This window comes from Galleria mellonella, unplaced genomic scaffold (assembly GCF_026898425.1).
Source record: "Galleria mellonella isolate WM207_F2 unplaced genomic scaffold, CSIRO_AGI_GalMel_v1 utg310, whole genome shotgun sequence".
NCBI lineage: Eukaryota > Metazoa > Arthropoda > Insecta > Lepidoptera > Pyralidae > Galleria > Galleria mellonella.
In genome coordinates, this window is record NW_026442071.1 from 373,999 (window position 1) to 396,808 (window position 22,810).

General features: G+C 32.6%; 2 protein-coding genes across 2 annotated transcripts; one reads left to right on the top strand and one right to left on the bottom strand.

Moving 5' to 3' along the window:
• Window positions 1–9,349: 9,349 nt before the first annotated feature.
• Window positions 9,350–10,955, bottom strand: LOC113523304 (synaptobrevin-1-like). The gene has a single exon (XM_026909214.2). The coding sequence runs from the start codon at window positions 10,823–10,825 to the stop codon at window positions 10,457–10,459; it is 369 nt and encodes a 122-aa protein (XP_026765015.1). The 5' UTR covers window positions 10,826–10,955; the 3' UTR covers window positions 9,350–10,456.
• Window positions 10,956–12,787: 1,832 nt separating this feature from the next.
• LOC113523518 (T-complex protein 1 subunit beta) lies at window positions 12,788–21,410 on the top strand. The gene is made up of 10 exons (XM_052895777.1): window positions 12,788–12,940; window positions 13,072–13,245; window positions 14,122–14,257; window positions 16,245–16,464; window positions 17,345–17,483; window positions 17,566–17,774; window positions 18,292–18,466; window positions 18,964–19,141; window positions 19,538–19,741; window positions 20,662–21,410. Exons 1-10 carry the CDS (start codon window positions 12,938–12,940, stop codon window positions 20,832–20,834), a joined length of 1,611 nt encoding a protein of 536 aa, XP_052751737.1. The 5' UTR covers window positions 12,788–12,937; the 3' UTR covers window positions 20,835–21,410.
• The last annotated feature ends 1,400 nt before the right edge of the window (window positions 21,411–22,810 follow it).

A 22,810-nucleotide genomic window follows, 5' to 3' on the forward strand; every position in this document is an offset into this window, starting at 1 on the left:
CCGGGACGGGCCGCTAGTTTGTGTATAAATAGGTAGTCTCAGAATATATTATTTTTCCCTACAGTAATTCTCATGAGAACGAGTTCGCAGCTTCTCGTAAGTAAATCCTCGATAAACAGCTGAAAGGTATAAAAATATTTTTGTGTGTGTGTGTGTGTGTGTTTTTTTTTTTATATTATACTACCGATAATATCCATGACCATTTCAATGTTCTTCTTGTTATTTTATCGCAAGTAATAATAGGAAGTCAAAGATCGAGGGTACGTGCCCACGACTTTCATTTCAGCCCAACATAGATCGGTCTGTGTGGTATGTTGATAAAAGCGATAAACTACGAGGTCGTTCACATCCCGCCATGATGAGAAGCAGAATGCCTGCACAATGAAAATGAGATAAGCAACACCTACTCTACTTTTTATACTTACAGGTTTCCTACAAAAAATCCTCACATTGACAGTTTTGAAATTTAATAAGATAAGAATTCTTTATACCTATGATATTAATGGAATTTCATTATATTATAGGTGAACGACCATTACCAAAAAGGAATAGTTAGAACGGTCGTATGACATGAACAAATGATACAAACCTTGCGGGTATGATAATTATTGTCCAATTGTAACGATTTATGACATTCGCCTCAATGTATTAAATAATAAATACATAAAATAAAATAAAAATTCAAGATGCAGAAAACCGAATATATCCCACATAAATGATCATATATATGTAATTATAGGAATAATATACAAGCTGATTTTTTTTTTCAAATTGTATGCCTATAGAAAATGCCTAATAGAACTGTATGTTACTATTAGAAATAACATAAATTGTACAGATTGTGTAAAAAAAGTGTATAGTCAGCAGAAAAATGCAAAAATTATAGAAAACCTCTTTAGTCTCAATGGACATTTATTTAACAACCGACCGCCTATAATTAAGTACCTATTGATGACAATGATGTTCAACGTTGAATAGACCTCCCCCTCGGGGAGTTTTGCCAGTAATTGTCATGCTTGGCAGGCGTGGTGGCAACCATAGTTAGGTTTTGTTTTAAGAGAGACGCTACTGCCCAACCCTCGACTATTAAATTTTCTTTGTCGCCTCTTACGACACCCACAGAAAAGAAAGAAGTGACCCATTCTATGCAGGGACCACACGCACCTAATAATATATAAGAATTACTATATAATTATTCTAAGGTTATTAACCATATCTTATGTGTACATACATTTTTAAGTCTACGAGTATCTCCCATATTTCGAGCTGACTCGTTGCCCATATCCAATAACGAGGACGGATCGCTCTGTCATTTACACGACCCAAAACTACAAAAAAATCTTCTAAGGCTACGTTTTGCTATGCTGTATACATGGCAGAGCCATTTGTTATGTTAGTATATTCGTGGTACTATCTTAAGTCTATGTGGTTCCAAACATTTCTATCACTTTTCTACTGTATTATTATACATAAATAAGATAAAATAAATATAGAGAAAATATATATTGCAATGAATTAATTCAAATATAAAAAAAAGAAATATTAAAAATAAATGTAGTAAGTAATTTTAATGATAAGAGGTTTTTGCTATTTTCTTACTAACAATTATAGTCTATATAATGCAGATGCAGCCTATCTAATACACATCGTAGGGGGGGGGAAAGGATTGTTAGTAATGGAGACTGAGAATCCCATTGCTAGCAATATACCCAACTAGGTCGACCTTCTCGCGGTTCTCCCTGGAAACTATCATGGTTAATTCCTGATGAATTCACCATGATGGGCTAACTGGCCTGTTTTCATTCTCATCTATCACCCGTCACTAGTGCTCCGCCAGCGTATCCCGTTAGCGCAGGCGGGGTTACCATACCATTTTCAGCCATAAAAAAAAATACACAGGCGATAGGTATGGTTGCTATATGGGAAAATTAATATGACAGTTGAACTTAATTCACATCCGTGAAATAAATGCTATATCAACTGATAAGTGTAACTAAAATTTAAGATCATGGCCCTCATCTTGCCGGGTTGTCACAGTATTTAGTAGGTCGCCACGCTATTTTCTATTTGCGAAGATAACAACCAGAGCGAAACAGCAGGCGTAGGTTGAAATTACTCCTTCCGTAATTTCCCTCACAAGCCTATAAAGTTTCGGTGATATTTGATATGATGGGTATCTGTCTGTTCAAAGGTCTCATGTATATATATTACACGGCCGTCAAAACCACGATGTTGTTTTCTAAGTATTCAATCGCACTTATAATATAGGTACATATAGTACCGTTATGTAGAGACGTTTTGTTATTGTGCAAGTTGTCACCTTAACACGGTAACAATGGGGCAGTCTTTAGAGATATATATTTAACTAATGGTCTGCGCAAACGTGGGACATTTTGTAAATGGATAAAGTTTTCATTACCTCGTCTGCCAACATTATTAAATATTTTGCGAAATGATTATCAATGTACATTTTAGTCCACATTATAAAACATCTGGGGAGAGGGATTGTTAATAATGGAATCTAAAAATCTATTGCTAGTAATATAGGTACTCTATCCGGTCATTGTGGTAATTTTTGTGAAATTCCTCGTGGTCTATCTTCCATTGGTGCCCCTCCAGCGTAAACTGATAGCACAAGCGGGATTTGCATTTTCGCCTATGAAAACATAAATAGAACACATCAAATTAATTGTATTCTCCAAAAATTGTAACCGTGAATTAAATTCCCATTGTCTGCACTAGCCTCAAGACAGGGTAAGATAATTTCTGATTATTTTTAATTCCAACGCACCTTTGAGTATAGTAGGAGATTTTGGTATTCTGAGCCTTCCTTATTACGTTAAAAAAAAAGGAAGGTTTATTTATAATTAATCGAGTTTTAGTTAAGAGGTACCTAACTTAAGAAAACAAGGAACTAATGTATTACCTACGTAATGCTACTAATATTACAAATGTTAAAATTTGTAATAAATATTTATTATGCAACTTAGAATGGCAAACAAGCTGGCCGCCCACCGGATGAAAAGTGGTAACCGTCATCTATAAACATGAACAATACTCAGCAAAGTACTATAGGTATTTAAAGACTTACAATTAATATAAAGCAAAACAATCCATTAAGTAGGTAGGTCCTAAGTTTCCTTGCTTGAAATTAAATAAGAAGTACCTACATATATAAAGATTTCTTATGTTTTACAAAATTCTGATGATTAATGCTTACTTCATCATCAGTTATATTTTACAATACATTCAATATTGTTTACATGATTCCTATACTGGAGATATATATTGGAGTAGGTAGGTTTTTACGTACTTTTAAAATAGGTCAAGTACGCGGGTTATTCATGTCTAAGTATGTAAACGTAAGAAACTACCTAGGTGTAGGTACTATTCCCGGCGAGGACCTTTAAATCTGTTAATGAATGAATCGGTTATGAAATGCCCACCGGCATTGCGCAACAAGGTCGCAACGTTGAATTATGTCAGAAAGTATAAAACACCCACATATTTTTTTTTTATATTACAGTTTTATCCAGAATATTTCACCAATCTGATAAATACTTAGTAATAGGAATATGAGAAGTATAGAGTTAAGCACGGGTAAAAAACAAATTCCGGCTTTTAATAAACAAGTAGTGACCACATTATAAACTTGAATTATGGGGAGAAAAGATCGTTAGTAATGAAATCTAGCGAAACGGACCCATCGCTAGCAATACACTCTGTCAAGCCAACCTTCACTCTTGAAAACCAGCTTAGTTAATTCCTGGTGAATTCGTCAGAATGAGCTAACTGACCTAACTTCATCCTTGCCTATTTTATCCGTCGATGGCACCACGCCAGCATATTTCAAATTTTTATTTTCGTTCGGAAAAAAAAACTAAATCGTCAATCTTGTTATAAGATACTGATCAAAAAGATAGTAGATAAAAAAATAGTCAGGACTTTTTAAAAAATCTTCTATAAATGATAGTGTGAAAATATAATGTATCAACTCTCATTTCAACTACTTTTCAACTACCAATATTATTAGTCCTTACAAAGAATTTAGAGTAAATCAACTACCTATATATATATTTTTTTTATGGGAGAAAATGGTATGGTTACCCCGCCTGCACTAACGGGATACGCTGGCGGAGCACCAGTGAAGGGTGATAGATGAGAATGAAAACAGGCCAGTTAGCCTATCATGATGAATTCATAAGGAATTAACCATTACAGTTTCCAGGGGGAACCGCGAGGAGGTCGACCTGGTTGGGTATATTGCTAGCAATGGGATTCTCAGTCTCCATTACTAACAATCCCTTTCCCCCCAACTACCTATATTATAAAACAAACCATATTACCTATATCAATATAAAAAAGAAAAACATGACATAAAATTTTATATTATGCCAAAACAACGTAGAAAAGAAAGAATCATTCCTCATTTTATGAGGAGATCTGAAACTACTATGATGATGAACCGAACTACAGCTCTACAGACGTTAAGTAACTAGATATGTACAAAACAAAACAGAAACATGCAACTAAGTACTTCTGACATACAAAGACACAAATAAAAGATACAGTCACATCTAGAATAAAAACAGATTTAGTAAATAGCTTTTTTTATACAACTTAGAATGGCAAACAAGCTGACAGCCGACCTGATGGAAAGTAGTAACCGTCGCCTATAAACATAAGCAGTATCATGGATATAACAGAGTATACTGTTTCGCCCATGAGACCCATGCATTGCCATTCCTGAGGATTCAGATGTTATTACTCTGTACCCTGTAAATTCACGCCATATCCCTCTCTTCAAACTGAAACACAGCCATGCAAACACAACTGCTTCACGGTAGAAACACGAATGGGACAGAGGTACCCAAGCAATCGACTTTTGTACAGTCTCCCTCTCTCTCTAGCTATTGGTTACGCTATAACATGAGTCCACCCATGATCTTCTGTGGTCTATGAGCATTAAACACTATTTAGATGTTGAAGTTCATTACCTTTTCGTCACTTTTAGAGATTTTGTGCGACTTGCCTTCCCTCACACACTTTCAGTGTTCTATTCTAGTTTGAGATATACCTTAAATAACTAATTGTTTAATTACTACCAGAGGGCGACTTTGTACAGTCGTCTGATTGGATTCCTCTGTCCCATTTGTGTTTCTGCCGTGAAGCAGTTGTGTTTGCATGGCTGTATTTCGGTTTAAAGTGTGGAATATGGCAATGAAATTACAGGATACAAAGGCATAACACCCTAGCCCTCAGATAAACAACGCGTGAGGGGTGTCATGAGCTACTCTATTATTCCCATGGCACTGTTAATGTCTATAGGCGACACTTACAGTACGTCGATACCACTTTCCATCAGGTGGGTCGTCAAATTGTATGCCATTCTAAATTGCATAAAAAAAATATCCAGCATAATCCTCTGACAAAAAATGGAAAACACTCATGTGTGAAAGCGAGGATTGTATAACATATACTCTGTTGACGATGATATGAATATTTAAGTACTTTTTCCCAACAAATGAAGTAGCAAACCAACTGATTACTTATCTAATACAAACTAGTAAACTTCGCTTAAAACAATAAAAACCTATTTTTTTTTTATTAAACCAGAAAGACAAACAAGCAGACGGCCTATCTGATGGAAAGGGTAACCGTTGTCTATAGACATAAACAGTATCGTGGACATAACAGAGTTTAGAACTGTTTCGTCCATGATACCCCCATGCGTTGTCATTTCTGAGGACTAAGGTGTTATACACTGCTGTAAATTCATTGCCATATGTCGCCCTTCAAACCGAAACACAGCCATGCAAATACAATTGCTTCACAGTAAAAACACAAATAGGACAGAAGTACCCAATCAAACAACTTTTATTTGATTGGGTACCTGTGTTTGGGGTTAGTCTCTCTCTGGTCTCTTACTTGGAGTTGTCGCTTTGATATACTACAATGCACGCAAATGGTGTTTTACTGAAAAAAATACGTACAGTCGCGCTAAATATATACCTACATGTGGCTAACGTCTACATATGCCTAATTGGGGGGAAAGGATTGTTAATGGTGACCAAAGACCCCATTGCTAGCAATATAGCTAACCAGGTCGACCTCCACGTAGTCTCCCCCGCGAAACCATCATGCATAATTACAGGTGTATTCATCACAATGGGCTAACTGACATATCTTTTTATCCTCGCCCATCATCTCACTCACTTATCTGGTGATGTGCCAGTGCACACCGATAGCGCAGGTGGGGTTATCATTCCATCATCACCCGATCAAAAAAACATATGCCTAATTAGGTAATACGTATCTATTCATCACCTTAAGTACATAATTGATCATTTTCTATTATTTTCATTTATAATGTACTTACATAGTGCAATTCAATAGACATGTCAATATTATTCTTGTTGTATTGTTACAAATAATTGCTTAGATAAATAAATACATGCTTGCATAATCAATCACAAAAATAGGCACGATATAAACGTATCACAAAGACAATGGAAATACTCGTAGTGTCACTCTCGAATTAATTATGCGTAGGTTATTTAACGTTAATCCATATAAGGCCAGATAATGTTTACTATGACACTATGGTTATGAGTAAGCTACTTTGTAACTAGACCGAGTTCCGATTCAAGAATTCCATCTTAGGATAAGTAGTGGGTAGGAGTACCGCCCGCGCACAATCCATATCAGATTCCCTGTAATTTGCTCTCTTTATGACTGCTTACTACCAGATTCAAAGTGAATGTTATTAAATATCCTAGATTTCATATTTTACTCGTATTATGCCTAATGACTGCCTCTTTAAAAGAGAATAAAAATAGCAATTACTTTAAAGCAGCAATGGTTGTTTTAACACTCCGTGTGTTCGCTATGATTTTTTAATTCCAATGTGAATTCAGAGTAAAATAGCCAGAACAATACACCAGAGGCATAACAGCTCATTCCTCAGGATTGGCATCACATTAATATCACAGCATACTCCATAAAGCCGATGACGATGTTTACATAGTTTTGTTTTTTTTTTAATATAATGTACCAATTTTACAGAAATACATCTTTTTTAACGAATGATAAAGCAATGGTAACTCGGCCTGCGTTAACGGTATACGCTGGCGGGGCACCAGTGAGAGATAATAGGTGAGATTGTTACAGTTAACCCACCGAGATGAATAGACCTGGAATTTGGCACGTTGTTTTCCAGGGGGGACCACGTGTAGGTCGATCTGATAGGGTATATTGCTGTATCATACATATAAACTGTTAATGAACTTTTTACAATATTTCCTATTAAGTTTTTTCTTTGAAATACCTACAGTACTTACATTAATATTCATAGCGATTGGTTATTCAAAATGGACATTGTCAATGTATCGTAGCGCCATCTAGAAACAAATTACAACGAAATGAATAATGTGAAAACTATGCTCAAATACAAAAACCTATTACCAATTTCCATACCTTTCAATTGAAGTTCATATGGTGCAGTACCATCTAGTGATAATTTATAATAAATTGTATTGTCTAAAAATCGTTCCTATAAAGAAATAACGAAAATATCATTATTAGACACTTCCATCTTTTTTTGTTTCAAAATAAACATAAACGCTGTTAAGACCTAAGATTAAGACTTTGTCTTGTTTACTTTTTGGGTATATAGTTGATAGAGATTATAACGCAAAATATAAGTATACAAATAACGATAGTGTAAGCCCACAGGGGCCAATAACGATTTTTACATGTAACCCAATAAATGTTATTATTTACGTAACTTTTTATATTAAATAAAAAGTAAGTAATTACTATTTATAATAATATTACTAACTCACACAGGATGAGGTAGAAGGATTATTAGTAATGGGGACGATAATCTCTGTTGCTAGAAATATACCCTATCAGGTCGAACTCCACGCAATTTCACCTAGAAGCCATCATGATTAATTCTTATTAATTCTGTCACAATGGGCTAAATGACCTAATTACATCTTAACTATCACCATTTACTGGTGCCCCGCCAGCATATAACGATAGCACAGACGGGATTACCATTCCATTATAATTCACATAAGAATTTTACAAGATTTTGAATTATATAAATACCTAAATTTCTTGAAATAATAATAAATCTATAAAAATAGAACTTCGTTATTATATTTTAAATAATTCTATAATTTATATAAGTTAAAAAATTTTTATAATTTTTTTTTAAATAATATTTGAAGCTTTTTAAAAGATAATGATATGTTGTTAAATTAGCAGTTACCCACGGGCTCGTTTATTTTTAAATAAAAAATAAATGCTTGTATGAAAGTCTGTGATTTTCAAAGAAGCATGAAATTTTATTCTGGTAATAAAAAAAATATATATTAAGGGGTTATTTTTCTTTACACTGCTACACATTTATACAGTTTATATTTCATTAGTCCGTTACAGAAATGCATTTTATTTATAGAATCTTTATTATGGTAATGACGTTTGTATAGAGAAAACGTATTTCTTGCACTAGTATTTTACATTTCATAACTTGTACTTCGAACTTAGTACATTAACTTTTTTAAACGATTCTTTATATACAAACGTACCAACCATCCAAAACAAAAAAAATTGCCACAATTTTTGTCGAGCTTTACATTGAATTTCGTTCTTGAAAAATATTGTACTTGAAAAATAATGGACTCCTCATATAATACATATATATATATATATATATATATATATATATACTTCTTTAAAAATAATGAGTTCCATACGACAGTTCATCCCTTATTTTACCCCTTTAGGAACACAAATTCCTAAAATTCTTCCTTAATATATGTTTACAAATAGAATGCAGCAAATGCCTAAATTTAAAATTTTTAACTCCTGTGGTTTAGGTTATTTGTAATTCATTTATAAGAGCACTAAGACACTATTAAAGAAAAACTAGTATTATTATTTACCTACATATATTTGTAATCCCACAGTCAAAAGTATGTCTACAACTGAAACAGCCAACAACTGTTTCCCCTAAATAGTATTATATCCCAACTATCAGTGGTATTCAAAGTAAAAAATCCTTTATATATATCAACATCCATTTTATACATTATTTTTATACTTATAAATTGAATTATTCAGTATTTTAAAGCTTTTATAAAAATAAGCTATTACAAACTACTACTACTAATAAACTACATCCAATACAATTTTCGATTATAGTATAATGTAAACAATAATAATACATATGTTACCACAAAGTTCTTATCATGAGGCACCATCATACTGATAAGGCTTTGTTAAGAAGTAACAGCATGATAAGCAATATACTATTGTCATATGTAAATTAAATAACGCATTTTGAAGAATATACATTTATTACTTTTCTTATAGAATACAAAACAATTAACATAAAGTAGTTTAAGTGTATTATAATAATTAACATTAATCACTTTTGTGCCAGTGTCTAAGCAAACGGACCTCGAAGATGATATGAAAGCTTCTTAGCTTATTAATGTTGGTCCCTTTTAAACTAATGTAGACAGCTCATATATCACCCATGTATTAGACATTTAAAAAATAGACAATGCAACACAATATATACTGAACTAATATAAACTCTAATATAAGAATGAATCATCTCAACCCAACTAAACTAATAGTGCTAAACGGATGTAATGTGCCTTTAATAAACACAGAATTTTTATAGTGTTAAAGTCATGTATGCTTGTAACTAAGTATAAAATAAGCTGAAATAAAATATGTAATACATACTGAAAAAGATATTATGAAATAAGTTTATGACAATTGTAAAAAAGAATATTTAAAATTTTTTACATGTTAATAGTCATAATAATGGCTACAAAAATAATATTTCTGATATTACAATAGTTATTAATGAGTCTAGACATGTTTACATGAATGAGAAAATAGTTTCTAATATTACAATAATTTGACAATATGTATATCAATAAGACATTTCAATTAGGCCATAAATAAGCTCAATGAGTCATAACTTTAATACTAGCTATTTATCACAAGGTAATTAAATCTGTACAAATTGGCCACTTTATAAGTATGTATAACACTAATATAAAATTTCCAAAAGGCCTTTTGTAAAGCAACAGCAAAGATATATTACTCAACATTATATACTCACAAAATAGAAATTTTAGTTTTTTTTTTTTTTGTATAAAGTGAATCTTTAGTATTCATAGTTTACATTGTGCTATACACACAACATTAACATTTTATAGATTTGTAGATGAATATCAAACATACTTAGCAAATTAGTAAATATAGAAATGTTCTTTTGTATAGTCTTATGTAAAAAATATACTGTTCAGTCGATTTGGTATTTGTGTAATATTATAATAGCATTTTATCGCTCAGACGACAATTTCTGTAGGATTCTATAGTTACATATCGCTTTTTCAGTTTTTTCCACCACCTGTTATTATGAAGATTATCGTCCAGAAGCAGCAGGTTGCTCAGATGGCGCTGGAGCATTTGTAGCAGAAGAGCCTGATCCACTCGTAGCCCAAACAATTATAATGATTAGCAAGACTCCACCTATGGCACCAATTATCAACATCATTCTCATGTTTTGCCACCACATTTTCTTTTTCAATTTTCCAGCTTGCTGCTCAAATTGTGCTGCTCCATGCTGTAAAGCATCTGCTCGGTTGTCTAAATCCGATAACTTTTGGTCTCTTTCTAAAACTTTCTCGACGTTGACACGCATTATGCCGACAACTTCATCAACTTGCGCCTGGGTCTGGGCTAATCGTTTATCACTTACTCTGGGTACAGAACTTCCTTGATGATCCTCCATTTTTCAATAGAATTTAATATTACAATTCCACTTTGTAAAAGAATAAAAATTTAAGTTTAGATGAGGTGTCTATGTAAAATAAATATGGCGACAACACAATCATGTAAACCACTCTGGGTTATCACATGTGATGTTTATTTCTCCTCATCTTTAATTTTTTTTTTCAAAATCATATAATTACATTCTGTTTTACCATTACTAAGATACCATTATATTATTAATATTACTACTACGTACGGCGAAAAAAGCCCCTTTACTGAGCTTAACGTTAAAATTCATAAAAACATGACACATTTATAATAGTCGTACTATTTAAAACAACTATTTAAGATTCTTATTTACAAAGTTCTCATAATCAGAATCCGGATATTAAAAGAAGCGCAAAACATAAATACATATAATAAATAGATAAGTAGGATTTGAATAAAATTATATTTTAATAAAATATATATAATCATCTGTGCGGTCCAAATCAAGACGTCTTTCTTTATTTTTCTATCTATACATGGTCTAACTTTAAAGTTAATTATTTTACATTACCCAAATTATTTTAATTTTAAATCTTGCAATTTTCCATCTTACACATGAAATCGTTTTTCCACAATTGGGAAAAATTCATGATCTGGCAATGATAGGTAGGTAAATGAGTGAGAATGAATGACACATATGTAGGTAGGTACATATCTAGCTAAATACCAGTGAAGTGATATCATCGTAATGTTGCTATTTTTTTTTTTTTGATGGGTGAAAATGTTATAGTAACACCGCCTGCGCTAACGGGATACGCTGGCGGAGCACCAGTGAAGGGTGATAGATGAGAATGAAAACAGGCCAGTTAGCCCATCATGATGAATTCGTCAGGAATTAACCATGATAGTTTCCAGGGGGAACCGCGAGGAGGTCGACGTGGTTGGGTATATAATAGGATTCTCAGTCTCTATTACTAAGAATCCCTTTCCCCCCCTGTAATGTTGCTATTAAGATATTATTACTGACTGAGAGACTCAATCAGTTTTAATTTCACGAATTAATTTTAAAATTAATTAAAGAAATGGCACCTTAGAACCGACCCCAATATCGTATTATGATAAAATAGAGAAATATTTCACAGCTGTGTTACAATTATAACTATTCGGATGCGTACACAAACATATAAAGCAGACAAAGCACAAGTTGAAAGCATAACTAAAATATTTCTCTATTACTCACTCCTACAGTAAAATGAATTTTATTGTCTTTTTTTGTCACGTGTTATGATATTTCATCGAACTGTGACATACGCCATTTGGCCATATTAATAAGCTGTATAAGCTGCATGCTCAAATTATATTAAAAACCAAAAATTTTATGATTTTCATTACTACAGCTGGTCGTGAAAAAAACACGTGTAAATTGTAAAGTGCAGTAAGAAAATATACCAGATCGAACTTTTTACCGATATATAAACATTTTTTTTGTCAACTTATTATGAATTATAGAAATATTGAAAAAAAAAACACGCGTTATCGGAGTGTGTATTTCCAAATAATTTTTAGATCATTGCATGAAACAGCATACAGATACATGAAATTGTATATAGAAATATTGAAATAAGTTGCAAAATAATAATTTTTTTATTTACAATAAGTATAGGATACGATTTATAATATGATGGTCGCATTTAGGCCTACGAGACTTAAGTATATTTGATGATTATAATTATAAAGAAATTATTATTATTATTATTCTAAATTCGCTAAAGACGAAAAATTATTTAGCATCTGGGTTTTTAACACGAAATAAAAAAATTAGAAACCGACCAAAACATAATATATATGAATTGAGAAAAATAACAACTGATGGTGTATCTTTCGTCTTTTTACTAATTATATTTGCATAAGAAGAAAGGAGGCAACTCTATAATTTACAGTTTTTATATTATCATTCCTTCTATGTAATTCCTTGTTCTTAGCTGTAATCTTTGCTTAGGGTCTAATTTTTGGCGAAGTCTGTTTTATCTGGCAACACTGCTTTTTATCCATTTAAGTATTCATTAATACGACTGAATTTAGTGTCTTTTATTTCACCGGTTTAAATTATATTCTTTGCACTTCTAATTTGTTAAAGTGGAAAATGGTAAGGATATGTTTTATATTTATTGTATGGTAAATAATCTTAATTAACATTGCTGAAATAAATCGTGCATCCTCTTTTCTGTTCTTCTCTTAAAACACATGTGTCTGATTCAGTGAATTAAAATGGTACAGGTTTCCCTAAACCCTATCAGAATTTTGAAAAATGAAGCTGAAGAAGAAAAAGCTGAAGTGGCTCGAATGTCGAGTTTCATTGGTGCCATTGCAATTGGTGACTTGGTGAAAAGTACTCTGGGTCCTAAAGGAATGGACAAAATTTTGGTTTCTTGTGGAAGAAATGCTGGTCAGGTTGGTAAAAAACATTAGTCTATCAGTTTTTGGGTAACTTATTATTTAGTTTGTAAAAGTTTCAATTGTTTATATAAATCAACTTAACCTATAAAAAATATACACTGGACTCAATTCTAAGATACAATTCCCTAAACTTATCTTTAAACAGGCAGCAAAATGAAAGGGAGGTGCCTTCACACCCCTCTCTCAAGAAAGAAAATACATAAAGACATTTTTTTTTAAGTTATAAATTTAAGGTGTCTAGGTTACCATTCAAAATTGTTAAATGCATACATCTATAAAATTTATATTCTATTTCTTAACAGTTTTTTACCTGCTATTACATATGGATAGATTTCAGAATTAAGAAAACCAATTAAATAAACCCCTTATAAATAATGTATCAAAATACCAGATTTTAAGTTAGATCTTCTGTAACACAACTATGAAAACCGCATCCAATTTGGTATTTGCATATTGCCAGAACAAATATACAGACACAATATTTCTTTCTTTATTGTTGTTTTGGTATATATTGGTCTTTATATTTTAATTTTTTTTAATATCTCTCATGTAAAGACAACACATAGTTATAATTTTATTAGTAATATAGTATATTTTGCAAATGCTCCTTCATGTAATAATTTTGGCACCACCCATGTCTCAAAAAATTACAATTAAAATTTGAAACTTATAGACCTTTGACAATTAAATGAAAAAAATTCTATTAAAAATTAGTTTCTGTTAGATCATAGATTAGATAATTTTACTGTAATATAAAATTGACATTTTATAGATGCTTTAAAATCTACTTCATGTATATATCATTATCATATGTATATATCATGTATATATCTATTTTTGTATGTCTATTGTCACATATAATTTTTCCAGGTGGAAGTCACAAATGATGGTGCTACAATATTAAAATCAGTGGGTGTGGACAATCCTGCGGCTAAAATCCTTGTTGATATGTCAAAAGTTCAAGATGATGAAGTTGGTGATGGTACCACATCAGTCACTGTTTTAGGTAGGTATTTTAATATAGCTGTATTTACAATAATATAATAATAATAATGTATAATTTTATAGCTTCTATGATGAATTGGGATGAAAAGTATTCTGTGTTAATCTACATCTATCAGTGTATGAAATTTTATTTATAATGTATCTCTATAAATTTATTTACATCTAGAATAATGCAAATGGATGCCATGTTTGTTTTATTTATTAAAATGGAATGGAATTTACTGAATTAACAGCATACATTGGCAGGGCACCAGTGAGTGATGATAGGGGAGAATGAAAAGGCAGTTGGTTAACCCATCATGATGAATACAGCTGGATTTCAGCACAATGGTTTCCAGGGGGACCATGTGTAGGTCGACCTGACCTAGTGTATTGCTAGCAATGCTACTAGTATTCTGCAATACTAACAATCCCTTTCCTTCACAACCAGTAATGGCTGATAAGTGAGAGTATAGTTAGATCGGTCAGCCCACTATGGAAATTTCACCAGGTATTAACTATGAAAGTTTTCAAAGAAGCAATCTGGAAATTGATCTGATAGGGTATAATTCTTGTTACCAATAGTCTTCCTCAAACTAAAAGGGATTATTAACAATATCAGGTTGATTTTGACAAATGTTGGCATGCTTCTCCCTGGAATCATTATTATCTTGTGGAATTTATTGCATTAGGCTAACTGGCCTGCTTTCATCCTCACCTTCTCTCTCACTGGTGCACCATCAGTATATACCAATATTTCAGATGAGGGTTACCATTCCATTTTCATTCACAAATAATCTTCAATGCTCTTTCTCTGGCTACCATGTCATAACTTATTTAATTTTCATAATTATAATTTTTAGCTTAGTAACTAACCTGTCTTAGCAGATGCTATTGTTATAATTTATATTTATTTTTTTTTTGGAGAGAAAGGAATTGCTATTAATGAAGTCTAACAGCCCAATGGGGCTGACATAGAACATTGGTAGCAATGATTACCAATGTTCTTTGTCAGGTCTGCTTTAATGCAGCTCCCTTTGGTCCTTATGATGGACTAATTGACTTGTTTTCATCCTCACTTATCACCCCTTACTGATGCCCTGCCAGTGTATACCAATAGTGTAGGCAGGGTTGCCATTCCATTTTTACCCATTAAAAGAAATTTGTTTCATTTGGTAAATATAAACATTATTAACATTATTAGATGACTTTTTAAAAATTATTTGCATCATAATGATTAATAATTTAAAATTAAGTTTTTATCTAGGCAAAATGTAACTGACTGTTAGGAAAACGTGTGCCAAAATTATATAATTGTAATTTTAGTTTTTCATATTTACTATAATGTCACCTAACTATATTTATTTATTTGTTTATTATACTAAAAAAAAAAGTATGGAATATATATTATTTATTAATGTAAACTACATTAATAAATAACATATATTCTTCATCTGAATTCTTGAATCATCATCTTCCTACCCTTATCCCAACTATTATTTGGAGTCGACGTAATATGGTTTTATCCATATTACTAAAGGATTTGGCTTATAGTTTTACGATTGGCCGCCTGCTTGACATCAACCTTCTTTGGAAATGAATTTGTTGGTGGTTTCCGCCACCTACGGTTTGGAGGAAAAGATTGAAGAAAAAAGGAAGGGAATGTTGGAAATGCGTAAAGGAAATTAGTAAATGAGAGGAATATGGGACTTATGTGGGAAAGGAAAGGGGAGGACACTGCAGTTGCTGAAAAGACTGGGACACTGCAGCGGCTCGGGAGGCCGGGGTCGCATACCTGTATTGCCTTATTCTAGAATCAGACAAATTTCTAAAGAAGAACACCCCTGACACTTATTGAAGGAATAATATTATTAATAATTCATATGTACATTTGAACGTTCACATATAAAATAATGGTTGTTTCAAGTGTCCCAGGATAATACCTGTTGTAATTAGTGTAACTGAAATTTAGTTCTATAGCTATATATTATGTGGTAATTGAATTACAGCTGCTGAACTATTGCGTGAAGCTGAGAAACTTATTGAGCAAAAGCTTCACCCACAAACAATCATAGCAGGATGGAGGATTGCTGTAGATGCTGCCAAACAGGCACTATCTGATGCCAGCTTTGATCATGAGAAGAACCTTAATGAGGCTGCACTCCGACTGGACCTTGAAAATATTGCTCGCACTACACTCAGTTCAAAGATATTGTCTAACCATAAAGAGTAAGTTGTTTGTTGATTTATATAAATAAAATTACAATATCACTGCAAACTATACAAGCTTGCCAAATTTTTCTAAATGATTCACAGGTAATGGTAATTTCTACATAGACATAAGATTATAGGCACAGAGACACACTGCGATGCTCATGGTACTGCTAATGTGTCGCTTTTCCAGATTATTGTTTTATGCTTTCATACCCTCTAATTTCACTATTTCCTCTGATATGAATTAATTATCCTCTTCCAAAATTGGATATAGAGATAACATATACAGAAAATGATACATTCTCTTGGCAGAGTGCAACAATTTAAATGTAGATGAATGTGTTAAAATATATACCTTATGTTTGATTTCAATTAGTAGAACTTTCCAGTTGATCTATACTGATTTAATGTTATTATTTTCTTTGTTGTATGAATCTAAACAAGTGTATATCTTTTTCATAATGCATTACATAGTATGTCTGTTATTTATTTCAGTGTGTATAATTTTTTTACGCTTTTACCACTAGTTACAAAGAATTTGCAAGATATTTCAGCAGACAATCTTTTTACTAATATGCAAAATAAAGATCACTGATCTTTTAACCTAGTTGTTTTTACACTGCTGTTGATAATATTAGATTTCTAAAATAGTGATATATTTTTTGAGTCTTTCTTTATCTCAGGTGGAATGTTTTCTTCTTTGTCTATAGGAGGATAGATGTAGCGGTATTTCACTGTTATTAGTGAACCAGAGCGGAATAATTTTCTAAATGTGTTTTGAAACTTACTATTTATCTGGATCTGATGAGGCTATAGATTCAGATTGGTTTAAAAATGTATTTGTATGTAGTTAGATCTATATAATAATTAAATTCGTTTATTGTAATAATTGCAGGCACTTTACAAAATTGGCTGTAGATGCTGTATTGCGACTTAAAGGCTCTGGAAATTTGAAAGCTATACAAATTATTAAGATACCTGGTGGTCTTCTTGAAGAATCTTTCCTGGATGAGGGATTCCTACTAAATAAAAAAGTAAATTCAATATTTAAATTAATGAGATTGTTTTTTTTTTGTGTATTTATTATCATTATATATATTTTATGTTTTTGTCTAGGTGGGTGTGCATCAACCTAAACGCATAGAAAATGCCAATATACTTATAGCTAATACACCTATGGACACAGATAAAATTAAAGTGTTTGGTTCTACCATTAAAGTAGATTCTATGGCAAAAATTGCCGAACTTGAAGTTGCCGAGAAAGAAAAGATGAAGGATAAAGTGAATAAAATTTTGGCACACAAGTGTAATGTATTTATCAATAGGTAAGTTCAAGTCTATTATAATGAAAAAAAAAAAATCTTCTAATACATTTTAATCACATTTAATTTGGACACCAATATGTATGACTGCTGCAACACTTTCACGTGTCTTTTTAATTGATTTTTTCTAGGATAATTAAATATTTCTACTTATTCTTCATTTTGAAATTCCACTTAGTCATTGTACATATGTTTGTTGTTATTTGCAAGATGAAAAATCTTGGAAAACGTAAAGTTATCATCTGGTAAGCCACATCAGAGGCCAATGTGTACAGTGAAAATAGCCTAGAAATTTTACATTAGAAGTCACCACCTTTAAATTAATAATAATACTCACTAGTTGTATCCCGCGGCTTCACTCCCGTGGATCAGTATACTAATATAATAATATTAATTGGATATTTAATCTTAAATTTAAGCATAACTTTAAAGTATAAAGTTTACCTTTTTCTCTAAGGTATTAACTGTTTTATTGGTTAAAAGTGCTTAATTGTTTTATTGATTTGTTTATTCTTTTCAGGCAATTGATTTATAATTATCCTGAACAATTATTTGCTGATGCTGGCGTGATGGCAATTGAACATGCAGACTTTGAAGGTATTGAGCGACTGGCACTTGTCATTGGAGGTGAAATTGTTTCCACATTTGATTCGCCGGATAAAGTTAAACTGGGCCATTGCAAGCTCATTGAGCAGGTAACTTATTAAATAAATCACTTAAAAAAAAAGTGCTTGTAACTATAAATTCCTTATGGAGTAGTAAATATAACCTCGTTTGCTCTCTACATATAGTCAGCACAGTTAGCCCTTTATAATAAATTCACCAAGAATGAATCATAATGTTTTCCAAGAGAAATTGCATTAAGGTTGACCTGACAGTACCCTGTCATTGGTAACAATAGATCCCATTGTTAGTAGACACCATTATTAGGTCCCCCCATATTAGAGGATGAGTGTCTTAAGCATTTGCCAACTGTGGCTGTTGTGATAAATAAAATATTTGTTGTGAGCATGGACCATATGGTCACATTATTTGGCGAGTATATTTAAAACTAGCATAGTATCAAATTAATCAATGTGACTCTGGTAAACTTACCACACAAATAATATTTTTTAAATAATTACGGTGAATAAAATATTCTGATGCCAATAATCAGGTTGCAGTGTTCACGTGATCATTATCTTATTGGCAGGTGTTGATAGGCGATGAGTGCCTGATTCGATTTTCTGGCGTGGAGTTGGGCTCCGCGTGCACAATCGTCATCCGTGGCGCCACGCAGCAAGTTATCGACGAGGCGGAGCGCTCACTGCACGACGCCCTTTGTGTGCTTGCTGCCACCGTCAAGGAACCTAAAGTTGTTTACGGTGGAGGTAAAACAAATTTATAAACAAAATATTGCAACATATTGATGTTGCTGAATTGTAGTCAAAATGTTGCTGACCAAATAGCATTTTGCATAGTTGTTGCTAGTTCCACCTAGTGAGCGTATTAAAATGTTTATCCAAATTAATTACACAAAGTAGTGTAGGAATATAATAAAATATTGCAGTATTTTTTATAATTTGAGCAACATTGTAACATTATATATATATAGTATAGACAAGACAGTTTATTAAATATTTTATTTAGTAACATTATTGATATTGAATGTCTACGAAATTTATGAACTATATCACAGTTTAAAATTTACCTTCTGTCATTTTTTAAATACGTAATGTATATCCTGTTTTGTGCAAATGTGGTGTTAGAAGCCATTGTTTCTATAGGTGCAAGTGAAATGTTGATGGCGGAGGCGGCTTCTCGCGTGGCGGCTCGCACAGCTGGCAAGGAAGCAGCAGCAGCAGAGGCGTTCGCTACCGCCTTACGCCGTCTGCCTTCTGCCGTCGCTGATAATGCCGGATACGATAGCGCCGAGCTTATTGCTAGGCTACGAGCCAGTCACGCACAGGGGGAGAACACCATGGGACTCGGTATGTTTGAAATATACCTCTGGCTAACTTGGAACATTAAGATTTTTCCATATTTATCCTATGTTGTTTTAGTTCTCACCATAAGTTTGCAGTGACTAAATTTAAGCAAATAGCCTGACTAAGTTAGTCATAGTAGTAGCATTTTCTCTTTTAATAAAAGAATGGAACTGTAATCCTTTAACCCTGTGTTATATTTGCTAGGGATCATAATAAATCACATATAATGTAATATAGAAATTAATAAAAAGAAAATCTAATTCTGTATTGAAAATGACCGTATCCACCGTCCACTGTCCTCTGCTGAACATAAGCCTCCCTCTAATGGGGCGGGGAGCCTTTGCTAATAGTTGTCATACTTGGCAGACAGGTTTGCAATCATAGTTAGGCTTTGGTGACATTTTAAGAAGGATGCAACTGTCCATTCCTCAGCTATTAAATGGACTTAGTCACCTCATAATAATTCTTACTTTATTGTACTCCTAGTTATTTGAATAGAATATGTTAACTATAACTTAACTATAATATAACTCTCAAAATCATTGAAAAAAGCTGTCTAACAATTTATATTATTTGTTGTGTGCTCCCGTCATAGAATGGGCTGCTACCTCTTCCTTTTCTGAGGGTGTTGTAAGAGGCAACAAAGGGAAAATGGTCAAGGGATGAGCAGCATCTTTCTTTAAACATCACTAAAGACTAACAGCGGTTGCCACTCACCTGCCAAGTGTGGCAACTACTGGTAAAACCTTCCTTTATGGCGGAGGCTTATATTCAGAGGTCGATAGTTAATGAAACATAAACAAATTGCTAGATAGTAATTTTATTGAGGACAATAAAAGTCGAGTGATGTATTTATGTTTTTAAATAATAAATTATAATAAATAGGAGAAAATTATTTTATTCGTATACTGTTTTATTTGTAGACATGGAGAACGGTCGAGTCGGTGACATGAAGAAGCTCGGCGTGACAGAGTCATACGTTGTTAAGAGGCAAGTGCTAGTGTCGGCCGCAGAGGCCGCCGAAATGATTCTACGTGTCGACAACATACTAAAGGCCGCGCCTCGTCGTAGGGGCCCCGACCGTCGCCCTTGCTAAACAGCTTTACCTTAAATCCAATGTATTTAAGAGGGCACTTATATTCTGTTTTTCTATACTTAACGTACTATATTTAGTAAACAATCATGGCACTTTTGTTCAATGGGCGTTTAAAAAAATAGGTAACAATATATAATCAAATAACGAAAAAAAAAACAGACACTACAAATAAAAAGAAATTTTTTGCAAATCATAAAATAAGCCTCCCCCACTAAGGAGGTTATCTGTTACCTATGTGCCCTCTTAATTAATTTGATGTTTCGTAAGAACTGTGTTATTTAATTATAAATAATTCAAATTAATAACATCATATGGTAACTCGTATTTGTATTACATACATTTCTTTTTGTCAATTTTCGAATATATGTTCAAATGAAATGTTTCTTTAAGTTAACATTAGAATATTTTATTTCTTTTAATATAATAATAATGTCCCGATAGTAATGCTAGTGAATTCACAGCTATAAAATGTCACACTATGCTTTTATTTACAATTAGCTTTTAGTTGGCTTGGGCCCAGGGGCCAGATGTCATGATGTACTAGTAATATCTACTTATAAATAAAGATTAATCATATTTTTGTGTTATTAATATGTAACCAAACTATTCCCATTCCAAATGGTATAAACAATAATTCAAGCACTTTTTTAATAATCTATTTGAAATATTGAAAATTATTTGCTTGTCCTAACGTCCCACGGATGCAATCATGAAGATTTGGTCTCGTTTTTAGGGTTCCGTACCTCAAAAGGAAAAAAACGGAACCGTTATAGGATCACTTCATCGTCTCTGTACGTTCGTCCGTCTGTCAAAACCTTTTTTCTTAGGAATGTGGAAGTATCAAGTTGAAATTAATATCATATATTCAGGTCTGCAGTCTCTTAATGAAAAAATCAAGATTCTAAATCGATGCAATCAAAAGATTTTATGTTCCATTTATATCGCATATTTTGACATTCGCAAAGGGAATCAAAAGCTATAGGGTACTTCTCGTTGACTTAGAATCATTAAATTTGGCAAAAGCAGTGTTATGTAGCACAAGTAAAGGAAAAATTCGAAAAGCGTAAATTTATAGTTATTTCACAAAAAAATTAAAATTTTTAAACTTGATGATTTTGTACAGAAACCTCGTTGCGCAATTGCGACTCGCACTTGACGGGCATTTTTTATGAGATCAAACTTTCTCACTGAATCGCTAACTTTTTACTACTTTATAGAGATTTTTTGACCCATTTTTTTTTTATTTTTCTGCATGATTTCAAATATTTTCTTTTATACAAAACTTGTCCTGACATTTAGAAAGAAAGAAAAATATTTGTTTGGTGCATAACAATTAGAACTAAAACATAAACTATAAATACAACAAAAAAAGTGAAATATTTCGCTTACAAACATTCGACAACTATTTGTTACATATACCTACAGATTTACAGGCAGTCCTCCACTGTGCGTTTTTCAAGGCAATTTCTCCCACGCACAACCACTCTTTGGAATCAACTTCCAGTAGCAGTATTTTCGAACCGATACGATAACATAACCTTCAAGAAAAGAGCATATTCCTTTTTAAAAGGCCGCCAGCACACCTGCAATGCCGTTGGTGTTGTGGGTGAACATGGGCGGCGGTATTCACTTACCATCAGGTGAGCCGCATGTTCGTTTGCCCCCTGTGTTGTAAAAAAAAATGTTGATCTTACCAACTTTGGGTAAGTTTTGGTATGAATGTTCTTAAAATAATGAGCAGTATTATTATGTCTAAAATACGCAAACGAAGTTGCAGGTTACAGTCACACAGATTAAAACATTTCCATTGTTTTCGTATTTGAGCATTACCTCTCTCAATTTAATTTTTGATTTTGGGAAATCTGATTTGGTTCAAGCAAATAAGCAATTCGCGATAACGAACGCGAGTACGAATTATTAGCAATAACCCCAATTCCAATTATTACGTTGGTGCCACAAATTCAATGTACCAAGTA

Coding starts and splice junctions, on each gene's coding strand:
- LOC113523304 (XM_026909214.2), bottom strand. CDS start 10,825: ATGGAGGATCATCAAGGAAGTTCTGTACCCAGAGTAAGTGATAAACGA.
- LOC113523518 (XM_052895777.1), top strand. Junction 14,258..16,244: donor CACATCAGTCACTGTTTTAG/GTAGGTATTTTA, acceptor ATTGAATTACAG/CTGCTGAACTATTGCGTGAA. Junction 19,742..20,661: donor GGAGAACACCATGGGACTCG/GTATGTTTGAAA, acceptor TTTTATTTGTAG/ACATGGAGAACGGTCGAGTC.